Source organism: Hyperolius riggenbachi, chromosome 3, assembly GCF_040937935.1.
Source record: "Hyperolius riggenbachi isolate aHypRig1 chromosome 3, aHypRig1.pri, whole genome shotgun sequence".
Lineage (NCBI taxonomy): Eukaryota > Metazoa > Chordata > Amphibia > Anura > Hyperoliidae > Hyperolius > Hyperolius riggenbachi.
In genome coordinates, this window is record NC_090648.1 from 225,316,669 (window position 1) to 225,340,821 (window position 24,153).

General features: G+C 41.8%; 1 protein-coding gene across 3 annotated transcripts in view; it reads right to left on the reverse strand.

Annotated features, from left to right (window-relative positions):
• Positions 1–1,108: 1,108 nt before the first annotated feature.
• The window catches only part of ARSA (arylsulfatase A), a 125,385-nt gene continuing 102,340 nt past the window's right edge, over positions 1,109–24,153 (reverse strand). For all 3 annotated transcript variants that reach the window (XM_068275866.1, XM_068275867.1, XM_068275865.1), the window contains exons 6-9: positions 22,346–22,470; positions 7,756–7,883; positions 3,734–3,836; positions 1,109–1,990 (exon numbers count right to left, since the gene is read on the reverse strand). In XM_068275866.1, coding sequence (XP_068131967.1) covers positions 1,692–1,990; positions 3,734–3,836; positions 7,756–7,883; positions 22,346–22,470 — 655 coding nt within the window. In that variant the 3' untranslated portion in view covers positions 1,109–1,691. The remainder of the gene's footprint in view (positions 1,991–3,733; positions 3,837–7,755; positions 7,884–22,345; positions 22,471–24,153) is intronic.

Below are 24,153 nucleotides of genomic sequence, written 5' to 3' on the forward strand. Positions count from 1 at the left end.
TGTCTTTGGCTAACTATAATATCTTGTGTCTGTTTGGAGGAGGCAAGTCCACCACTGCCTCCTCTATTTTTAATAATTTTAACAATTTTATTCTTTTGGCGCCTTTGTTTGCTTGTATGTTACCACCCCTTGGTGGAGGGGTGTTACGTGCCTTTTCTTCCGATGTACAGAGAGCGACTTCTTAACCCTGAGTAGGGACAGGTCTAATCTCCCCACCTGCCTTTACAATGGTTGCCTGGATGTTACCCTGGTTTGTGAGTATTAACACAGTATACTTTCTCTATCATATCCATTTACCGGAACATACTACACTATATTAGGCTCTTGGTATACCCTCTTTTTGCTTCTGTGCACAGGAGCATGACAAGGAGATGTGTGGCTGGCCAGATTCCAGGGGCTCACTGCTGCTGGCCTGGGGATCTCGAAAGGACGGCGCGGGCACAGGTTGACTGCAGGGGGCTGCAAGAAGCCCCAGGTAAGTTGAACTGTTTTTTTTCTGACTTTAAAGGCAACTTGAACTGATGCAAAATCTGCAGTTTTACTAACTTAGGGCTTCTTCTAGCTCCCTGAGGTCCCTCAGTGTCCTCTACGTCCCTTCTGTTCTCCCACTGGTGGCTCCTTTACATGTATTACCCAGAGGTACAGACTAACCAACAAGCTCATGGTAAACCAGAACTCATTGGAGTGTGTAAGGGGCTACAATGGTCCAAAATGAGTCACGGCAACTACACATGCATGGCCCGTTCACAGAACCACTGGTAGTGAAAGAATGAGCAGTACATGTACAGAACACTCCTAGCGGTAGGAGGGCAATCGAGGCATGTATGTGGATGGCACTCCACATGCGTAGTCGCCGCAACTCTCATTTGGGTCTTACATGTTAAAGAGCTGTTAGAAGGAGAATGGAGGGGACCAAGAGGCCGCAGAGGGACCTCACGGATTGTGGGGGGCCGGAAGAAGCCCCAGGTAAGTTAAAGACTACAGATTTTGCAGCAGTTGAGGTTCCCTTTAATGGATTTCTAGTCCCTATGACTTGCACACTAGGGCTCATGTCTAAAGAAAAAAGTAAGCAGGGTAATCAAGGGAAAGAAATAATTACTGATAAGAATGAAATACTCAAACATATCACATTTTATTAGTCAAAAATTGACTCACACATTAATTACATATACATTTTCCAATTAAAGCCCTTCATTAATAAAGTGCCTAAGTTTTCAATTTGAATGGTGAGAAGCCCCTGCTGAAGGAGCTTTTAAAGATGGCACATTAAATCTTAACGTCGTGTTTCAGATACAAACGACAGAAGCAAACACACCACTCCTTATAGAGATTATATCAGGAGTTTTATCCTCACATGTAGTAAAGAAAAAACAATCTTGCAGTCAAGCAGAGCTCCTCTCCGAAAGTGATGACAGCTGTTGTATTCCTAGAGGAGCAAAGCTGGGCACGATCTGACCTTCTACTGTTGAGATGGAATTTAACAATGTGATCAGTATAGAAAAATAGCCATGAGAAGTATTTAAACATATCATTGGAAAATACGTATGGTAATTATGAGGAAAAATAATAATTAAATAGCAAAAAATGAATAGCACGTGTAGAGTGAAGGACTTCAGGCACAGTTAGTTCTTGTAGGATAGTGAGAATCATTAAGTCATATTCAAGAGTGCAAACTTGTAATGATCTCTGAATTAACAGTGGCAGCAGCTTGGCTTAGGAGTGCATTGTGGATTGCAGCAGGGCTTTAGTGAAGAATCCTTGCCTTTGTTTGTTTCACTTGGTGCATACTGCATATTTGTCTGAAATCGGTCCCGCTCATTCAGAATTTCTGTCAGAATAGGTTCTAGGTCCTTTGGGATGAATGGTTTTAACAAGTTGTAGTTCTCTGCAGGGTCCTTATCAAGATCAAACAGGAGTGGTGGGTTATGCTCAGTCAACGGTGCAGTCACATGGCAGTCTGGGTCTGGAGTTGTCTCACTGTGAAATGCTCCTTTGGGAACAAATGAAAGAAGCAGAGTGAACGTGATAACATATCTGTCATACACACTGAGCATATTTCTACACCAATATTGCCTTTTGCACAAACGTTAATAATTTTGATGCAGTTATTTTCTACATATTTATGCAGCCATTTCTTACATAATGTGTTGGCGTTTTAAAATTAAAGAGATAGTAATGATACGTTTAAAAAAGGATCAACATACATACATAAAAAATAAATATAAGAAAGAATACACTAAAGTTATGGACTTGAGAGATGTGGGTAAACCGTAAAAAAAGAGCAATAAACAAACACAGAGACAACGGGAGCCCGAATGGTGCAGTATTTTCAATCAAATGGAGACAGAGTGATAAAAAGAGGGTATTCACAAAATGAGATTGCCGTGATGGGCAACCAACCAAAACAGCTTGTGGGAGAATAACCATCTCACCTCACGTATAGGGTCCTCCACTGTAATCCAGTCATTCTCTAAGTGAAAAATAAGCTGGAACCAGTCAACTGAAACAGATGGCAGGAGGCCACCGTCCACAGCAGGGTAATAGACCCGGGGGGGGGGGGGGGTGTTGGGGGGGGAAAGCGCTCAGGAAAAATAAAGTAACAGTACAGTAGAACTCTAAAATCAAGATTAGGAGCTGGCTTACCTCAAGGAAGACAGATATGGTATGAACTGAAGAGCTAAGCTATTTTTGCTTTTGGCACTGATTCTTCGCCTGATGAAGTTAGTGGTGCATGCTCATGAATGCGGCCCACTGAGCCATTTCTGATGCCCCCAAAGCTCTCTACAGGTGTCAATTCCATGCGGCCCATAGGCCATAACTGCGGTGCCTCATGCAGGGGCCAGGAGACACGGATTAGCAGCTGCCACTGTGCTAACTGCACACAATATATGGATTATTCCCATGGAAATGTTAAAATTTGACAAAATGTCAAAGGTATAGTGTATCTAAAGGCTAACAGCAAACTGTTTTAACTTTAAAGTGATCCTTACGTCTAACAAAAAAAATGAGATTTACTCACCTGGGGCTTCCCTCAGACCCCTGCAGCAGATCGGTGCCCTCGCAGCCCCGCTCAGATGATCCTGCACCCTGTGACGGCCAAACCGGAAGTGTTCGCCGGCGGGTGCAGGAGCATCTGAGCGGGGCTGCGAGGGCACCGACCGGCTGCAGGGGGCTGAGGGAAGCCCCAGGTGAGTAAATCTCATTTTTTTTGTTAGACTTAAGGATCACTTTAAGCTAGTTTGGCCCCCTAGCACTCAAGAACGGTGGTATGGCCCCTGGCCTAAAAAGTTTGGACACCTCAGCCCTAGTGCAAATGAATTTCAGTTCATACTATAATCAGTGTCTTCCTTGAGGTAAGCCACCTCCTAATTTTGATTTTAATGCATTTTATTTTTCTTGTGCTCCTCTTTCCACTACTGTGACTGAAGCCATGGAGCTGGAGTCAGAAGCAATTCTTGGGTACCTGGAGTCAGAGTCAGCAAAAATTGGTGGGGGTCAATTGATCATTTACAGATATAATAAAAGTGGTCTAATGTACAAGAAAAATCAACCTATGTACGATTATCTTTAACCGTTATGTATAAAGGGAATACATCCTGGAATCCTATGTGTATGGTATGGAAATGTCATTAATAAATGAACATTTGAATAATTTATGATCTTATAAAATATTCAGGATAGATTGCAATGATACATGTAAGCACATATGACCTGTATAGAAATCAGTACTTACCCTGAGTATAGAAATGAGCTTTGTATTTGCCCATTCTAAGGGCATAGATGCCTTTGTTAGTATCAACAGAAGGTGGGTAGTAATAGAAGGTGTTTCTTGGACTCTAGAAATAAAATGCTACATGATTAAGATTAACGTAATTAATACAAATCCTTAACATTTAAGCACAATTAGCAGAAGGGAAGAAAGCCCACACTACTAATTGCACTGTGCTGGAAATAAGATCAACTCAGCCTGTAATACCACCACCCCAAACAAGTTCCATCTGCAACAAGTCCTGGTAAATCATCTTCTGTATTTCAAGGCAACGCACCAAACAGCTGCCTGAATGCTGACTTGTAATATACCCGAGCTTGCTGTGGACTGGACGTGTTTGTATCACCAATGATACCATACGAAGAAATGGAGACCTAAGTGGTTGTAGTAAAGTTCTGCCAAAATCTCTGGAAGTCATGAAGTGTAGATAGAGCTTTCATGCCCTGTTCATAGCTTCTGCACATTAGATGGTACACACACACGCACACACACTTCTATGCAAATGAATATAGCTTTGTATAATAAATACTACTGGAGCCCAGTCTGTCACAGCTGCTTAGTATTTTGATTTCACTGCCACCTACGCCACATTACCTTAATTATCATCATCTAAAACAAAGTCATAACTTTCAATATTCTACAACTGCATTACTAAAGCTGACTTCCCAGTAAACATAAAATATACAATTAAATCGAGCTACATATTTATTTCAATCCTACCGCCGAGCACAGATATAAATATGCATCAATTGTTTTTAGTTAGTGCAAACCCACATTAAGGCACATCTGAACTAAGATAGATATGGAGGCTGACATATTTTATTCCTTTTCAACAATGCGCATTGCCTGGCTGTCCAGCTGATCCTCTGCCTCTAATGCCTAGTACACACTAGCAATTTTGATGGATCAATCATTGGTCAATTTTACCACCTCCATGTAGTATGACCATTTACCTATATAATCTGCATAGAGTTGAAAATCTGTTTGGCCCTCATACTACATGGAGGTGGTAAAATTGACCAATGATTGATCCATCAAAATTGCTAGTGTGTACTAGGCTTAATACTCTTTAGCCATAGACCCTGAATAAGCATGCAGATTAAATGTCTAAATGAAATCTGACTGGATTAAAAGAAATCTAACTGGATTAAAAGAAAGTTCTGTAAAGCTGAAGTCTGTATCTGGGAAAAGGTACTGCAGTTTTAAATGAAAAAACTTCTGGGAATCTAAGCACTTGTCTTGTTTCACAATCTCACTTTATCTCTCTATGAGGGAAAGTTTTGAATCAGGACGATACCATTTATCGGCTAACTTAGAAGAAAAGGAGTAAGCTTTCGACTATGAAGCCTCCCTCAGACTGGATTCCTGGAATAGTTAGAGGAAGGCTTCATGGGCTTGATTCACCAAGCTGCGCTGCTAAAACAGCCAAACTCATTAGTGCTAGGCACCTATAGACACAGTAGGGAGCAAGTAAGTGGTGTGCAGCGGTGAAGCGTGGCCCCAGTCTCTGGCAGCGGCGCATCATGGCCCCAGTCTCTGGCAGCAGTGCACCGTGGCCCCAGTCTCTGGCAGAGGCGCAGGGGGGCAGGATTTTCACCACCTTTTTATTTATTCACATTATGAAGCTCGAAAAATTGTGAAATGTTGCCCAACCGATCAGCCTTTAAAGTCACTCAGCACAGTCTCCAACATCTCACCTGTTCACTGAGTATTTTACTGAGGGCTTGTACGCACTGATACGGGGCAGCAGCCTTTCTAATCTTTGGTACATTTGCTCAGGATACTATCAGCAAGGTCATGAAAAGAGTGACATTAATGGTATAGATTCCACAGTGCATGGAAGAGCTCAAGATCTAGTTGGGTATCTGAATTATCAAGAATATGGGAAAGTTTACAATCTGCGTTCAGGAACAACATAGTCCAGTGTTTACAACCCCATCTCCTTGTTATGAAGGTGAATGCTAATTACCTCGTTTGTGAGACTTCATATCTAATCATGTACTAATCAATACCAATGGACTTCATTATAGCTATAAGTGGATCGTTCAAAGGTCAGTCTCCATCTTGAAGTACAGTAACCTGAATGATTACACATAATCAATGTTAAATAGCTTGAGAAGTATGTATATTTATTTAATTACAGGTTAGAATGTCATGTCATTAATATGACGACAAAGCTCCAGTAAAGACATCTTTTTTATTAATAACAGAATTGATTATTAAGTCTAGGAAGTAGAGATTAGTAAGCGATACAGATGGGGGTGGTGTTACAACAAGTATGCATTAGAATGAAGTCCATATTTGAAAATTATTTTAGTGCAAAAAAAAACCAAAAAAAAAAAACGGAATTTATAATTTTGACCCAAGCCATTGGTCCTGGCCTCACTGTATAATGGTCATAAAGTGGATTATGCCAGCCTTTCTACATACATGACAAAATGTATCACTTCTTCGTACGGTTTCATTAGGTCCATTTCTCAGCAGCTTCCCCTGGCTTTACCTGATGAGGTTGAAACCTCATGCAATGCTGCAAAAGTACATAATATTGTCCTGTACTTCTTACACAGTGGATGGACAGCTGAAGGGTAGGATCCAGTCATATAAAATATGAACACTTACAGAGCAGATTGCAAATTCAAAAGATGCTTTGAGCCTGAAGAGTTAGTACAACATTTTCAACTAACAGCTCGTACAATTAGCTAGCTGACTTGGGGGTTGATTCACTTTGTAGGATGAGATCCCCACACTTTGGCCCAATAGGCAGTAGCGTGCCTACTTTGAAAATTTTACTTGCGCTGTCACACAAAGCTGCACTTCGTGAGCAGTGTAGCTTAGTAAATCAATCCCTAACTGTGAGCCAGAAGTAGCCATGAAAAGAGCCACATCTGGCTCCCGAGCCATAGGTTCCCTACCCCTGAGCTAGAGCATCCCAAATTGGCCTTTTTCTGGCACATAGTCTCCTGGCTGGCTATTAGAAATGGCTGAAAGGTTCAAGAGCAAATTAATGTAAGTTATGTCCATCTTGCTTATTCTGGTAGGCATTAACGTGTTGGTGTAGTTACACGTATGCATAGTTAAAATGTCTGAAAAGGTGGCTTTGAAAAATACTACAGTATAATTGCATTACTGATTTTAGTCCCGTTTCCTGATACAGGCATATTACTCCTGTTTACAGTAAGAAATGACTCATAGCTAGTCTGTACGCAACACTAATTAGGTGTTTTGAGTTTTTAAGTTATCCCAGTGTTTCCTTTGGAAACTCCAGTTTCCTTCCAGATCCCAAAAACACACTGGTAGATTAACTGGCTTCCCACAAAAGTGGCCTGAAATGATGTTAGGATTATCAAACGGACTATGGAAGGGATATTCGACTGTGAGCTCCTATAAAGAACAATTATAATCATGAATTATTCAGTGTAATCTGTAAAGCACTCAGAAAAATATCAGCACTATATAAATACATAATAGCGCTGTCCACGTTACATGCTAAAGTATAAGGTACTGATAAAGATGTGCACAGTGAAATGGGGTGCAGAGGGCGATTTCACAGTGGTCTCCTCCTCTCTGATCCCTAGGCAAGTGGGCATGTATTCCAAGTGAAGGAAAAAGACAGAGCACAGTCCACAAACTGAAGTGACCCATAGGAGAAGGATAACACTGGAAACAGCCCAGGCCTGTTTAAGGGAAAGCAGTGGTCACATCACTTCTACTACTGCCCAATTTCAGTATTCATTCAACATGACTGCTTGGAACTTTGCTGAATCCCAAGATTCATGGAAGTCCTGGCAAATACTCATCTGCATTAACTATATACAGTACTTCAGTGAAGCTCCACCTACAGAGATTACCTCAAAAACACCACTTTGTGACCTTTGATTTTGGTAAATAGAATTTATGAAAGATCATTTGGCAAATATATTATTATATAATTCTTAAGCTAACTGAAGCAATGTTCACAGTTTTGCATGCGTTTCTGAATTACTCACCTTTTCACCATTCAAAAGTACTTGACTCAAATCATATCCATCCAACGTGACATTTGGAAGATTGGCTCCTGTTAAAGCTGCTATAGTTGGCAGAAGGTCCAGAGTACTGGACATTTCAGATGTCACTCCTAGGAAGGTCATTAGGAACACATTAAGTATACAATAAATAAATATACAGAGGTACACAATGGTTTTCTCTACTAATCTATTTTCTTCCCAATTTTTCGGGGGATTCTTTGGATTACACGGGCTGGAAATGGGCTCTGGTATCATTTATAAAAGATACTTGTGAATGTTAGCAAATACAACTCAACAGAGTGAATATAAAGCAAATGAGTGGATAAAATAGACTTTAAAAATTGTTTAAAAAAAAAAAAAAGGCTCACCACAGGGAATCATTAGAAGAAAACCAGCTTGGTAAATCCAGCGGCATCTTTAAACAAATAAATACTGTGCGACTTTGTGAGGTCTAATCATATGACACACAAAAGAGGAACAACAATAGATGCCTTACTATATTTTCTATAGATGCCAATACTACAGGGGAGACCTCATGATTACAAAAGGAGACGTTATAGTTCTCAGACAGTAGGTGTAAGACCTCATCTTTGTTACCAGAAGACAACCAGCTCTAAGGTCTAGCCTGCACAGATACCTACACAGCTGCAGTATGGCTACTGCACAAAGAATTTTTAAATTTGAAAAATTATTTCTAAAGTACTTACAATAATCAACATGATTGTTTTCAGACTTTGTCTCGCTGAGTTAGTATTGTGCAAAATCCACAGAAATCTCTGTACACAAAGGACAAGATCTAGAGTCAATAATACTGGATGCCCATGATCTTTGCATCCTTAAAGGGGCACTATGGTGAAACATTTGAAAATATAAAATATGTGCAAACATAGACAAATAAGAAGTACATGTCTCCCAGAGTAAAAGGAGCCATAAATTACTTTTCTCCTATGTTCTCCTACCTTACAGTAGGTAGTAGAAATCTGACCAGAGCTACTGTTTTTGACTAGTCAATCTCTTCATAGGGGATTATTAGCCAGGCTTTTATTCTTTATAAAGATATTCCCTAAAAATAATTTTTTAGCAGTTGGACAGAGAAACTGCCATTAACTAAGTGCTTTTAAAAAATAAATAAATTCCCTGAGAATCCACCTTGAAGAGATGGACTAGTCCAAAACCTGTCGCTCCTGTCAGATTTTTAATACCTACTGTAAGTGACAGCAACATAGGAGAAAAGTAATTTATGGCTCATTTTACTCTGGAAAAAAGGTACTTCTTATTTGTATGTTTGCACATATTTTAAATTTGAATTTTTTTTGCCATACCATGTTTCCCCGAAAATAAGACACTGTCTTATAATAATTTACCCTTCAAAAATGTGCTATTTTCAGGGAGGTCTTATATTTTCAGGGGGTAGCCATCACCTTTAGTGTATATAGGCTGATTCCCCCTGCTCCCTGCTGGTCGGACCCCCCCCCCCCCCCCCCTCACCTGAGTCCCCGATCTGCGCTCCCCCTCTGGCTAATAATGCATCAATGTTTGTTTTCAGGCAGCGGGCATGGGAGGACGACTCACCTCTTCTGCGTTCCAGTGTGTGTTCACTCTCGTTTCGTCTTCTTGCAATACGGTCCACTTACAGTACAGTGGGCGGCATTGCAGGAAGTGACGAGGGTGGAACGCACGCTGAAACCCGGAAGAGGCGAGTCCTCCCTCCCCGCCCACTGCCTAAAAACAATGCATTGATGCATTAATAGCCGGAGGGCTAGCACAGATCGGGGACTCAGGTGAGGGAAGGACCCCCCTCCCCACTACTGAGCCAATACCCCCTTCCTGCTCGCTACCCCCTCCAGCTCGGTGGCTCCTCTCACCCAAGGCCGGGGGGTGCCACCGACCCTCCAAATCTGCCGCCTGAGGAACCCTCCTCACCTCGCCTAATAGGCGGACCAGCCCTGTTCCCAAGCAATATGAAACCCTTTGTAAAATACCTTCCTCTGTGTCAGCAAAGCTGAACGAGAGTCCTCCATGAGGGCAATGCACTAGGTGAATAAGGAGAACCAAATATTTCAGACGTTACAGCAGAAAGTCTGATGAAGCAGTTGGTTCTGTCAGTCATGTGACATTTTAAAGGAAGAGTGAAAAACCTGACAAGGAGCAACAAAGCTGTAGTGGAAAAGTTTGTAGAGTACAATATATAGAAAGCAATGGCAATGGAGAAGGAATAGTGGAGTTGTGTGCAGCAAATAGTGCCATTATAAATACACAATTACCATACAAACCACAGCATAGTTATACAAGGGAAGGACCAGCAAAGTTAATAATAGACCATATCATTACTGATAAAGCAGTAAGCAGGATTGATTCTCATGTAAAAAAAAGTTGAGTGGAAATAAAATGCGACCTTTATTTGGTTATAGGTTAAAAAGTACCCAAGAATACCAAGTAGCAGGAAAGCAAATGTCATTACAGAATTTAAAGTTAATTCATATCCTCTGAGGAAAAAAAAAAAGAAAAAAAGAAAAAGAAAAAAAAAAAGGGAATTCTGTATTAAAGCAATTGCAAAGCTTATGAAGGAAATTGTGCTCATAAGGACAAGTGGAAGGCGTATGTAGCTTTTAGAAGTCTGGGTTACTGCAAAGTGGCGTACAACAGACCAACCTGGTTGCGGGAGTGTACAGGCAGACACCAGCCGGCCGGTCTCCATGCACCTCTCTATCTTTGCTATGTGTCTCCTCTCTGGGTTAACTTAATCCTGTGACATTTGCATTTGCTGTCTTAGAGTGTTACCCATGTATAATGGTATAATGGCTATAAAGAAAATGTATAATAGCATCACCCTGTATAATAGCTATAAGAAATATGTTTCTGTAATAATGATGATTGTACAAAGCTAAGGAGGAGCTGAGCAAGCGTATGAAGGAAAATTATAGAAGAAATCAAGGATAACGCAACATACCCTCTGCATGTAAAAAATGTGCACTTATTTCATAGCATGGTCTATTGCTCTGGAACACATGCATTTTACCACGCTATTTACAAGTGCGATAAAGACATCACATTAGCATACCATGATAAGTTGCAATGCAGTGATGTGGCCACTCCCATACAATTGTATGGGCAGCGTGTTTGCAAGTGGCAACACAGGACAAAGTGTGACCGCACCTCTAAAGTTTTACCGTCAATGGGGATGGACAGAACATATTCTCTAAACCATAAAGAATAAAGGGGAGAATCTTTATGCAGGAATCAGATGTAATACACAGATGGTTAGAATACTTTATGATCTTCAAGTGGGATCAGAAGAAGGAAAATTAAAAAATTAAAAAATGAGAAATCATGTTGTATAGGAAGGCACAAAAAGTTAGGAAATTGTACACAGTAAATGGTGTAGGATGAGATGGCCTCACATTGGAAAAACTTGGACCAAAAAAGGTTATCATGGTTGTTACAAAAATTCAACCTTGGAAGATCAAAAGGTCCTAAAATGATTGGATAGTATCCAAAACAGAACCTATTTTAAGAAAGGCATCAATCAGGACTATAACAACCATAGTGGCATCATATGCCTGGGTGTAGCAGGAAGTATCTATAAGACAAAAAACATCAGAGAAGGCTAAGAGCCAATGTCAAACATTCTCTTGAAGAAACTCAGTGTGGTTTTAGGCCCAGCAGGAATCTTCAAGTTTAACGTATACTTTGCAACTAGTAGACGGAAGTGGGATCAAATCCTGAAAGATGATCAGTCAGACAAGAATTCCAGACCACGTATACCAATGTTTGTACCCTACAGGTTCTCCTTGGTGCCCACAACTTAAGAGAGTTTAGAAAGCAGGGAGGAGAACTAGACTTACCAACACCATGTGGTTCCTCTATGTACCTGAGGGCATTATACAAGCTTTATCACACCCATATCACCGCCAGAAGCCTACATCGCCCTCAAACACATCCTCACACTGACTGATCTAGCACAACACACCAAGACATTTGCATAACCAAATGGTATTTACAAACACATACCATTTTTAAATGGCCAAGAAAACTGTAGCTTTGCGGGCAAGCCAATCATTCTGATAGGATAAGTCAATTGGGACTGAATATCCTCTGGTGAATACATGGCCTAAAATAAGTCAACCAAGTAGAGATATATTCCACAAGTTTGTCTCAACAGTTGATTATAACCTCCATGTTGGCAATGGTTTCCATCCTCCTTAGCCACTGCAATAAGTCTTCCAGAATGAGATAAACAAATATCAGACAGTATTGATAAGATGAATGGATAAAGAGGTTTTATACTTTTTCCTAAAGTGGGAGTTGCTGCGTTACAGAAATGGAGTAAATGGTAGTCACAATGAATCCACCTGTGCACATTGTTTCATAAGTTAATAATCAAAGAGCTAGTCCAATATGGACAGATTTACTATAAAATCTCCTTACTGGGAGACAACTGCCTGTACCTCTCTCCATGAATGATGGAATATGTGCTGTTGTGATTTTGAAACGTTTAGAATAAAAGTGAAGTTTTACCTGGATGTGCACGACCGCTGTTTCTCTGCTTGGAATATTACTACTGATATCTGGTAAGCTGCACTCCATGGTGAGTGGCCTGATCGTGTGCATAGCATAACTTTTCACTTTACATCTCCTAACTGGGGAACTTAAAAAAAAAAGTGCTGCTGGTGCTCAGTTGCCTTTAAAGCCCACGTTCAATTAGGACACAGGAAAAAAGGGGGAGAACAGAAAAAAATAAGTGAAGGAGAAAAACAAAACAGAATGACCACCAGGTAACTAAATGTGGGAGGGAGGAGAGATGTGGAAGTACACTCCTAAATCTAGGATTAATAAGAATCCCCATTGGGGTAGGATATATTTTCTTTAGTACAGGCAGCAAAATAATGCGTTTTAAGAGGATGATGGTGGGTTGAATAAAACAGGCTGTACAAAACAACTAACCAACTAGAGTTAGGTAACACAGTGGGTAGAATGGAGAGAATTTCTACATGCGAACAGCAATGAATAGATGGCACAAAAACAAAGAATACAGTTTAAAGACATTTATTTATTGTTTGCAAATCAAATTTTAATGATAGATGAATTAATCTTAGATTTGATGGGACATCGAGATTTATAAGATCATAAAGCAACACTGCTCCATGAGGCCCTTTCAAGTGAACTGCTTCGCTTTAGTTTCCATGGTGATTACCTCTATTTCCTGGTCACACAGCATGTACTGATGCTTATTACTACTTAAATAGTGCCAACACATTCTGCAGTCCTTTGCAGTTTGGGAAATAAAGCAGACAATAAAACAAGGGTGGGTGGAATCTGCCTCACGGTTTGAAGAACGGTATTAGTGAGACTATTTACATGAAACTTGTAAAAGTTGCCACGCTTTCAGAAAGTACAGCAGTGGTAAATATTACTTTCTAAAATGAGTACGTTTAGCTGTCATTTTTATTGGTAAGTTCCAGTGTTTGCAGACTCTGCATACCCACATTGACATGGTTTAAGAGGGGGAAAAAGTAGGCATGCTCTACACATTTCTTTGCATGTTACTGCTGTATTGCCAAGGCAGGACACTACACTGGCAGTGGTATCATACCCTAGGCCAAAGGATTGCAACTTGCCTCCACTCAGCTTGGTAAATCAGCTTTAGAGTGGCCAAACACCATACCATTTTTTTATTTTGATTCCGGTTTTGATCAGACTCTTCGAGGTGCCACATACGTATTTTCAAGATTGCTGCAATTTCGGGATAAAAGATCGTAAACTCCGAATAAAAATGGTTGGTTAGAAAAATCAAGAGAAAAATGTACTGAATAGTAACATACAATTTTTGCTGGTTGAATACAATTTCACAATCTAATCACACATTATACAATTCTTGATAAAATTGGTTTGAATTTTCCAACATGTCCAATTGGGGAAAAAAAACAAAACAGGAAATTCAATCTGATTTTTTGGTCGAAAACAAAAACAAAAAAACCAATCATATTTATTGAATTGGTGTAAAATTGGATCTATTAATTGCATGGTGTGTGGCCACCTTTAATAAGAGATGGCTTCAGTTGATTATCTATTTCCAAAAGATGATGTGCACCTCCTGCAGTAGGTCGACAACTAAAAGCAGTCCAGGGACCAGCCTACCTGACCTGTAACCTTACTTCCTTGTTGATCAGCTCCACCATTTACAGAGCTGATTTGAAGCAGTTCAGCAGAGACCTAAATCTGGGGACTTACATTCATATGCTCAGGACCAAAAGCTGGCAGCATGTCTGGAATGCTCAGCCCCCCAAAGTATAGGGCCAGCAATTAATCTTCATTTCCTAGCTGGACATTCCTTGTGTCACAAGCTTGTGTCCAAATTATTTTCTCATCTCTCCGCTGAAGTGTTTATCTTTCTCCATCATTTCCCTCGACACCTCCTCTCTCCTGTGACTGCTGTCACTTCACAGTGAAATTGATGATGGGACATGGGTGATGTGTCCCTGGATCTCAGCCAATAACGCTAAGTCATTACAGTAGGTCATTAGAAGTCAGATTTGACCTCTGAGGCCTACATAAAAAAGGGCTTTTTCATACTTACTACTACATGGTTATAGAGAAAGTTGTGGGAGAAAAGGTACCTGCAATGATCGGAATACTACTGTTAGTTGCTTTGAGGATTCTTGTCATTTCCAGCTTTTGCATAAAAGTTATTTTTCATTTTTTATCCATCAATGTACTTCTCATTAAATTGAATAGGACATTCTCAGGTACTTAATACTGGAGGACAGACTTTAGGATATCTATTATAGTAGTAACTTTTCTAAAGCAAACATTTTCCAAATGATGTTAGGCCAGAAATATTTCATTTACATGGGCGTCCGCACATACGGCAAAACCGGGCATCTGCCCGAGCCTGGCTGCCCGCTGCCCCCCCTGGCCGCGTGCCCGTGCAGCCAGAAGGAGGGGAGCAGCGCAGAGAAGAGAGAGAGCTATGGGCACAGTGGGGAAGGGCGGACGTCCCCCCCCCTTCCCTCACCTTAGGGGGCTCTCTCTCCCTCGCTGTCCCCTCCGGAATGAAGTGTGCAGCGGCTGGGCAGCGGGCGGAACTTACCTCGTCTCGCTCCTGCGCCGGAAGTTCTGGTGCCGCACTCTGGTCTGGATCAGACCAGAGTAGTGGCTAATCCATCCGGCGCGTGCGACGAGAGGAGGTAAGTTCCGTCCGCTGCCCAGCCGCTGCACACTTCATTCCGGACTCCGGAGGGGAGAGCGAGAGAGGGAGGGAGAGCCCCCTAAGGTGAGTGCCCATAGCTCTCCCTCTTCTCTGCGCTGCTCCCCTCCTGCTGGGGCACACATGGCCACTTTTTCTGGGGACATATACCCCTGGCTACATATACTGGGACATATACACCTGCCTACATATACTGGGACATATACCCCTGCCTACATATACTGGGACATATCCCCCTGGCTACATATACTGGGACATATACCCCTGCCTACATATACTGGGACATATATCCCTGGCTACATATACTGGGACATATCCCCCTGGCTACATATACTGGGACATATACCCCTGCCTACATATACTGGGACATATACCCCTGCCTACATATACTTGGACATATCCCCCTGGCTACATATACTGGGACATATCCCCCTGGCTACATATACTGGGACATATACCCCTGCCTACATATACTGGGACATATACCCCTGCCTACATATACTGGGACATATACCCCTGCCTACATATACTGGGACATATCCTCCTGGCTACTTTTTCTGGGGACATATACCCCTGCCTACATATAGTGGGACATTTCCCCCTGGCTACATATACTGGGACATGTACCCCTGCCTACATATACTGGGACATATACCCCTGCCTACATATCAGGGCTGTGGAGTCGGAGTCGGAGTCGTGGAGTCGGAGTCGTGGAGTCGGGCAATTTTGGGTGCCTGGAGTCGGAGTCGGGAAAAAATGCACCGACTCCGACTCCTAATGAATTTGTAACTGTAATTAAAATAGAAAATATGTTAAAATGTTCTATTTCTCAGAAAATAGTCATTAAAAATAATGTATATATACAGTATATATACAGTAATAGCTGTGCTTAGTCCACAAAAATGAAATAAACCAATCAAAATTAGTTACTTGTGCTGCTTCAATAAAGCAGTCCCCGTATTTTTAAGGTCAGATATACATATCTGATTGTGACTGTATATATGATGTGTACACAGGAATCTCTAATATATACTAAATAACATCTATGCTGTAAGAATAAAGCCTGATGTGTAGCTGTGTCACTAATAGAGATGGTCAATGAGATGGAAATAATTCTGCATTGATGCTGATTTATGCAAATGTATGCACTCCCTTTGCTGATGAAATCAAATAATGTGATATGTTATTAAAATTTAGTTTGGTCACTACAAATTAAAGGGTAACTGAGACGGATGAAAAGTAAAGTTTTATACATACCTGGGGCTTCCTCCAGCCCCCTTCAGGCTAATCAGTCCCTCGCTGTCCTCCACCACCCGGATCTTCTGCTATGAGTCCTGGTAATTCAGCCAGTCAGCGCTGTCCGGACGCATGCCGCTCCCACAGCCAGGAACATTCTGCACCTGCGCAATAGTGCTGCACAGGTGTAGTATGCTCCTGGCGGCGGAGTGTGTGCATGCGCACTACGCCTGACTGGCTCAAGTACCTGGACTCATAGCAGAAGATCCAGGTGGTGGAGGAGGACAACAAGGGACTGATTATCCTGAAGGCGGCTGGAGGAAGCCCCAGGTATGTATAAAACTTTAATTTCATCTGTCTCAGGTTTACTTTGTTACACAGTAGTACTATACTCTACATATGCACTCCCCACAGAGCTGCAGGGAATCCACTGAGAATGCTGTGCACATTGAACACAGAGGTGTTGTCTGTTTACAATCTCCTCATTCCCCTGCAGAGTACCTGCACATCACCCTTACATGTACCCACACTTACATTGCCTAGGGCCTGATAGATGTTCTTTGTTCCGGTTTGTACCTTTTACAAGTACTCTTACCAAGGACTAGTTTTAGTCTAAAGGGAATAAATATAGTAGTCTACATATCCTTCTCACTTCAGTTGTCTTGTAAAATTCCTAAGCGTTGGCAGTTAAGAGACAAATTTCATGTTACATACTTTTAATCAACAAAATTGTAATATGCAAATTAGAGGAGTCGGAGTCGTGGAGTCGGAGTCGGAGTCGGTGGAATCCTAAACTGAGGAGTCGGAGTCGGAGTCGGTGGATTTTTGGACCGACTCCACAGCCCTGCTACATATACTGGGACATATCCCCCTGGCTACATATACTGGGACATATACCCCTGCCTACATATACTGGGACATATACCCCCTGCCTACATATACTGGGACATATCCCCCTGGCTACATATACTGGGACATATACCCCTGCCTACATATACTAGGACATATACCCCTGCCTACATATACTAGGACATATACCCCTGCCTACATATACTGGGACATATTCCCCTGGCTACATATACTAGGAAATATCCCCCTGGTTACATATACTGGGACATATACCCCCTGCCTACATATACTGGGACATATACCCCCTGCCTACATATACTGGGACATATCCCCCTGGCTACATATACTGGGACATATACCCCTGCCTACAAATACTGGGACATATACCCCTGCCTACATATACTGGGACATATACCCCTGCCTACATATACTGGGACATATACCCCCTGCCTACATATACTGGGACATATCCCCCTGGCTACATATACTGGGACATATACCCCTGCCTACATATACTAGGACATATACCCCTGCCTACATATACTAGGACATATACCCCTGCCTACATATACTAGGACATACAGTGGAGGAAATGATTATTTGACCCCTCACTGATTTTGTAAGTTTGTCCAATGACAGAGAAATGAAAAGTCTCAGAACAGTATCGTTTCAATGGTAGGTTTATTTTAACAGTGGCAGATAGCACATCAAAAGGAAAATCGAAAAAATAACCTTAAATAAAAGATAGCAACTGATTTGCATTTCATTGAGTGAAATAAGTTTTTGAACCCCTACCAACCATTAAGAGTTCTGGCTCCCACAGAGTGGTTAGACACTTCTACTCAATTAGTCACCCTTATTAAGGACACCTGTCTTAACTAGTCACCTGTATAAAAGACACCTGTCCACAGAATCAATCAATCAAGCAGACTCCAAACTCTCCAACATGGGAAAGACCAAAGAGCTGTCCAAGGATGTCAGAGACAAAATTGTAGACCTGCACAAGGCTGGAATGGGCTACAAAACCATTAGCAAGAAGCTGGGAGAGAAGGTGACAACTGTTGGTGCGATTGTTCGAAAATGGAAGGAGCACAAAATGACCATCAATCGACCTCGCTCTGGGGCTCTACGCAAGATCTTACCTCGTGGGGTGTCAATGGTTCTGAGAAAGGTTAAAAAGCATCCTAGAACTACACGGGAGGAGTTAGTGAATGACCTCAAATTAGCAGGGACCACAGTCACCAAGAAAACCATTGGAAACACATTACGCCGCAATGGATTAAAATCCTGCAGGGCTCGCAAGGTCCCCCTGCTCAAGAAGGCACATGTGCAGGCCCGTCTGAAGTTTGCCAATGAACACCTGAATGATTCTGTGAGTGACTGGGAGAAGGTGCTGTGGTCTGATGAGACCAAAATAGAGCTCTTTGGCATTAACTCAACTCGCTGTGTTTGGAGGAAGAAAAATGCTGCCTATGACCCCCAAAACACCGTCCCCACCGTCAAGCATGGGGGTGGAAACATTTTGCTTTGGGGGTGTTTTTCTGCTAAGGGCACAGGACAACTTAATCGCATTAACAGGAAAATGGACGGAGCCATGTATCGTGAAATCCTGAACGACAACCTCCTTCCCTCTGCCAGGAAACTGAAAATGGGTCGTGGATGGGTGTTCCAGCACGACAATGACCCAAAACATACAGCAAAGGCAACAAAGGAGTGGCTCAAGAAGAAGCACATTAAGGTCATGGAGTGGCCTAGTCAGTCTCCGAACCTTAATCCAATAGAAAACCTATGGAGGGAGCTCAAGCTCAGAGTTGCACAGAGACAGCCTCGAAACCTTAGGGATTTAGAGATGATCTGCAAAGAGTGGACCAACATTCCTCCTAAAATGTGTGCAAACTTGGTCATCAATTACAAGAAACCTTTGACCTCTGTGCTTGCAAACAAGGGTTTTTCCACTAAGTATTAAGTCTTTTATTGTTAGAGGGTTCAAAAACTTATTTCACTCAATGAAATGCAAATCAGTTGCTATCTTTTATTTAAGGTTATTTTTTCGATTTTCCTTTTGATGTGCTATCTGCCACTGTTAAAATAAACCTACCATTGAAATGATACTGTTCTGAGACTTTTCATTTCTTTGTCATTGGACAAACTTACAAAATCAGTGAGGGGTCAAATAATTATTTCCTCCACTGTATACCCCTGCCTACATATACTGGGACATATTCCCCTGGCTACATATACTAGGAAATATCCCCCTGGCTACATATACTGGGACATATACCCCCTGCCTACATATACTGGGACATATACCCCCTGCCTACATATACTGGGACATATCCCCCTGGCTACATATACTGGGACATATACCCCTGCCTACAAATACTGGGACATATACCCCTGCCTACATATACTGGGACATATACCCCTGCCTACATATACTGGGGACATATACCCCTGCCTACATATACTGGGACATATCCCCCTGGCTACATATACTGGGACATATACCCCTGCCTACATATACTGGGCACATATACCCCTGGCTACCTGTTCTGGGGACATCTCTACCCCTGGCTACCAGCTCTGGGGACATCTATACCGCTGGCCACCTATTCTGGGGACACCTATAGACCTGGGGCTACCTATTTTTGGGGAACCACTGCTGTCAGATTGAGTGTATTTTGGGGAACTGCTGCCAGGTGAGAGGTGTCTACATATTAAGGGGGCATTCTGCCTATTTATGTGAAAAGCTGTCTATTTATGTGCCTCATGACTGCTGAATTTGTCTTGTTGCGGGCCTCATGGTTACTGACTTTGTTTTGTTGGGGGCCTCATGATTTGTTGGGGGCCTCAAGATTGCTGAATTTGTCTTGTTGGGGGCCTCACGATTGCTGAATTTGTCTTGTTGGGGGCCTCATGATTGCTGAATTTGTCTTGTTGGGGGCCTCATGATTGCTGAGTTGGTCATGTTGGGGGCCTCATGATTGCTGAATTTGTCTTGATGGGGGGGGGCTCATGATTGCTGAATTTGTCTTGTTGGGGGTCACATGATTGCTAACTGCGAGACTATGGAAAAAGCTGAATCATCATCATATGAGACAATAGCATTAAACCTACTTTTTACGCTTTTTAAAACAGAAAATGAAACTGGGAGGTTCTAAAAAAAATGAATAATTTTTTCAGGAGTACGATGGATGAAATTGTTTATCTTCACAGTTTATTTTCAACTTAATTTTCCATAATGTTCATGTATGAGTTAAAACGTTTGTATTTAGTTTAAATTGCTGTTGGCACTTTGTGATAGGAAAGTGACTTTGCAGTTTGGACACTCGACCTCCAAAAGGTTCGCCACCACTGTCCTAATCTAATGTCCCACCATTGCTTAGTTCATGTAAACTTGTCTCCACCCACGACCACACCCACATTCTGGTTCATGACCACACCCATTGTTCGGCGCGGCGCGGGTAGCGCGCCGCATGACGTAGCTCCACACAACACCAACCCAGATTTGCAGCGTGCCGCCCCGCTTTTTGCTCCCCACTTTTTGCCCCCCCCTGGAAAATTTTCTGCGGACGCCCATGTTCATTTAATGTATTTTCCATGCTATGTTGAACACTTATTGCCAGAAATGAGATGATCAATAATTGTTCTCTTTCCAGACATTGATATCTGCCTTACTAAGCCATAAGGCAATCTTCACTTGTGCTAGGTCTAAGTCTTAAGCATCACTCTCTGAAGAATTCTCTGGAAAATGAAGCATACCTGGGAAGGAAAAATATTGTCTGACTATGGTTCTTGGGACTTCTTTTCCAGTGATGCCAATTCTTCTCTTGTATTCTTTGACACCACTTATTGTATCTGCCTTATCAAAAAGCAACTATCATCCGCTACCCTCCCACGAGATGCAGTTCATAAATCCTACATATGTTCCCACAATATTATTGGTAAAGTCATGATGTAGAGTCATAGTCCAGTATGGATATACTCATTTTATGCATATGTTCAATTTCTTGCTGAACTGAAGAGCTTCATCTGATGCCATTTCAGAAATGTCTTAACAGTAAAAGACACAACCTAAATGCTACAGCAAAGATAAATAAGGAGGGGGGGGGGGGCACAGAACACTTACCTAGTAAACAGCAAAGAAAATTGTAAATGTGATGACTTCAAAAGGTCTAGTAACAAAAACAAGAAAACAAAACCCTTGGTGCTATGGAGTATCAAACAGACCAAAACTCTCAGTGACAACTACTGGACTTCACAGATTCTTTGGAACCTACCCCATCATGACTGCATTTCCAGGGGAGTCCAGCTGTTTCCTATATCTGGCCATCATCTTTTTTCCTGTCCTGGAAGATGGATTCATTTAGGCTCAGTTCCTACTCACAAGCACAGAGTGGAGCAGACCAATGTCTACTCTGCTTTTTGTCCCGTTCACATCTGGAGCAGATGCGTTTCACAAGTCTTTATGAGAAACGCATCAACTTGTCTAGAAAAATGTAACAGGTCAAAACTTTACATTCCATTTGCCACAACACAGCAAATTGATTCATTTTTTAAATTACAAGTGGAAGCGGACCCTAACAATAGGGTCTGGTTCCTGAAATTCTCCGCACTGCAGAAAGCATTCCTAATGGGTACGGCTTCTGCTCATTGCTCAAGTAGGAACCAAGCCTAATGCAGTGGCCTGAATTACAGTAATATGATCTCTTACTCTAATCTGAATGATCTTATGGAAAATATGATTGTTTGCTAAAAATTGCACTGTTAATTGGCACCTGTAATTTCTGAACCGTGAAGTTACCAGTAAACGGAGACGTTTTAGTATAGAATTTAATAATAGTGGCAGAAGGTTTCACAATTATAAAGTTGTATCTACAAAGTTTTCATCCAGCAGATTTCGGCACCCTTTCATACCATGCTTGCATTATGACAGACCTAAAAAAAGACTTACTCACCCTAGAAGAGCAAAGGCTCTAAACCCCATAAAGCCTTCCTGTTCCTCTCCATCTCCTTGTTGCACCGCTGTTCCCCAAGACTCCTTGGAAGGCTTCAGAAGCACTGGGGTAGTGCACTCGAAGATATACTAGAGCAGCAGGTCAAATAATTTAACCGGTGAGGACAGCTGAGGAACGAGGTGACAGAGAGGATCAGGAAGACTCTATAAAGAGCCTTCTCTCGGTTAGGTAAGTATATCAGTATTTTTTATGTCAATTCAGGTTCACTTTAAACTTACATTTCCCATAGCAGCAAATCATTGTATATTGCAACTTTATTTACCTGTTTTTATTTTTCCCTCCCAGTACATTATTGCAGGTTCCCGTAGGCCTCCCTCATACGTAGTACTTTTGCCACATTTCAAAAGTCCAGAGCTACCACCTCTCTCCTTCCGCATAGTTTCTGGCCTTTAGGTGAGAAAAACAGTCAGTTAATTCAATACACTTTATAAAAGATGGCGTGTCCCATCATGTGGTGATGGCACAAACAGAAAAATAATGCTGGGCACGCATTTTACTCGTGATTGTTTGATTGCACTTTTGATTCTCCAATTATGAGGGTAGAATTAAAATGTACAGGGAGTGCAGAATTATTAGGCAAGTTGTATTTTTGAGGAATAATTTTATTATTGAACAACAACCATGTTCTCAATGAACCCAAAAAAACTCATTAATATCGAAGCTGAATATTTTTGAAAGTAGTTTTTAGTTTTAGCTATTTTAGGGGGATATCTGTGTGTGCAGGTAACTATTACTGTGCATAATTATTAGGCAACTTAACAAAAAACAAATATATATTATTTATTTTTACCAGTGAAACCAATATAACCAATATAACATCTCAACATTCACAAATATACATTTCTGACATTCAAAAACAAATCAGTGACCAATATAGCCACCTTTCTTTGCAAGGGACACTCAAAAGCCTGCCATCCATGGATTCGGTCAGGGTTTTGATCTGTTCACCATCAACATTGCGTGCAGCAACAACCACAGCCTCCCAGACACTGTTCAGAGAGGTGTACTGTTTTCCCTCCTTGTAAATCTCACATTTTATGATGGACCACAGGTTCTCAATGGGGTTCAGATCTGGTGAACAAGGAGGCCATGTCATTAGTTTTTCTTCTTTTATACCCTTTCTTGCCAGCCACGCTGTGGAGTACTTGGCCGCGTGTGATGGAGCATTGTCCTGCATGAAAATCATGTTTTTCTTGAAGGATGCAGACTTCATCCTGTACCACTGCTTGAAGAAGGTGTTTTCCAGGAACTGGCAGCAGCAGAAGGCTGAGGACGGTGGCGTGGGAGTGATCCATGCGGATGGGGCGGGGAGAAGCCCAGGTATGTATACAAAAAAAAAAAAAAAACACCTTTCACTAATCTTCGTCTCTGGTTTCCTTTAACCAATGGGCAACTGCTCCACTCTGATTGGCGTGAGCAGCGCAGCAGCCCCAGGACCACTCCACGTCGATTGGCGTGAATGGCTCTGGGCAGAGATTGCAGGGGATCGTGTGCACCGATGCGCGCGCATCCCCGCTGGAATGACAGAGCTCCGCCATCAGTCTTCCAGCGGCGATCGCCACTATTAGACAGTGACTATTAGACAGTGAAACCGATATCTAATAAGACTGTACAGTGCTGCGATCTAAGACAGCGCTGTACTGGGGACAGCCGTGTCACTCACCTCCAGAGGTACAAAGGCGATCCACTGTCATAGGCTGAAGCCTATGACAGCCGATCGGACTGATTGGCTGGTGAGGGAGGGAGGGGGATTATAAAAATATAATTTAAAAAAAATAGGGCTATTTATTTAAAAAAAAAAAAAAAAAATTATATATATATATATATATATATATATATATATATATATATATATATATATATATATATATATATATATATATATATATATATATTTGAAAGAAAAACAAAAAATCCTGGGAGCGATCATTGCCCACCAACAGAGAGCTCTGTTGTTGGTGCAGAAAGGGAGGGGGGGTGGAAATCACTTGTGCGCTGAGTTGTGCGGTCCTGCAGCGAGGCTTTAAAGGGGAACTGAAGAGAGAGGTATATGGAGGCTGCCATGTTTAT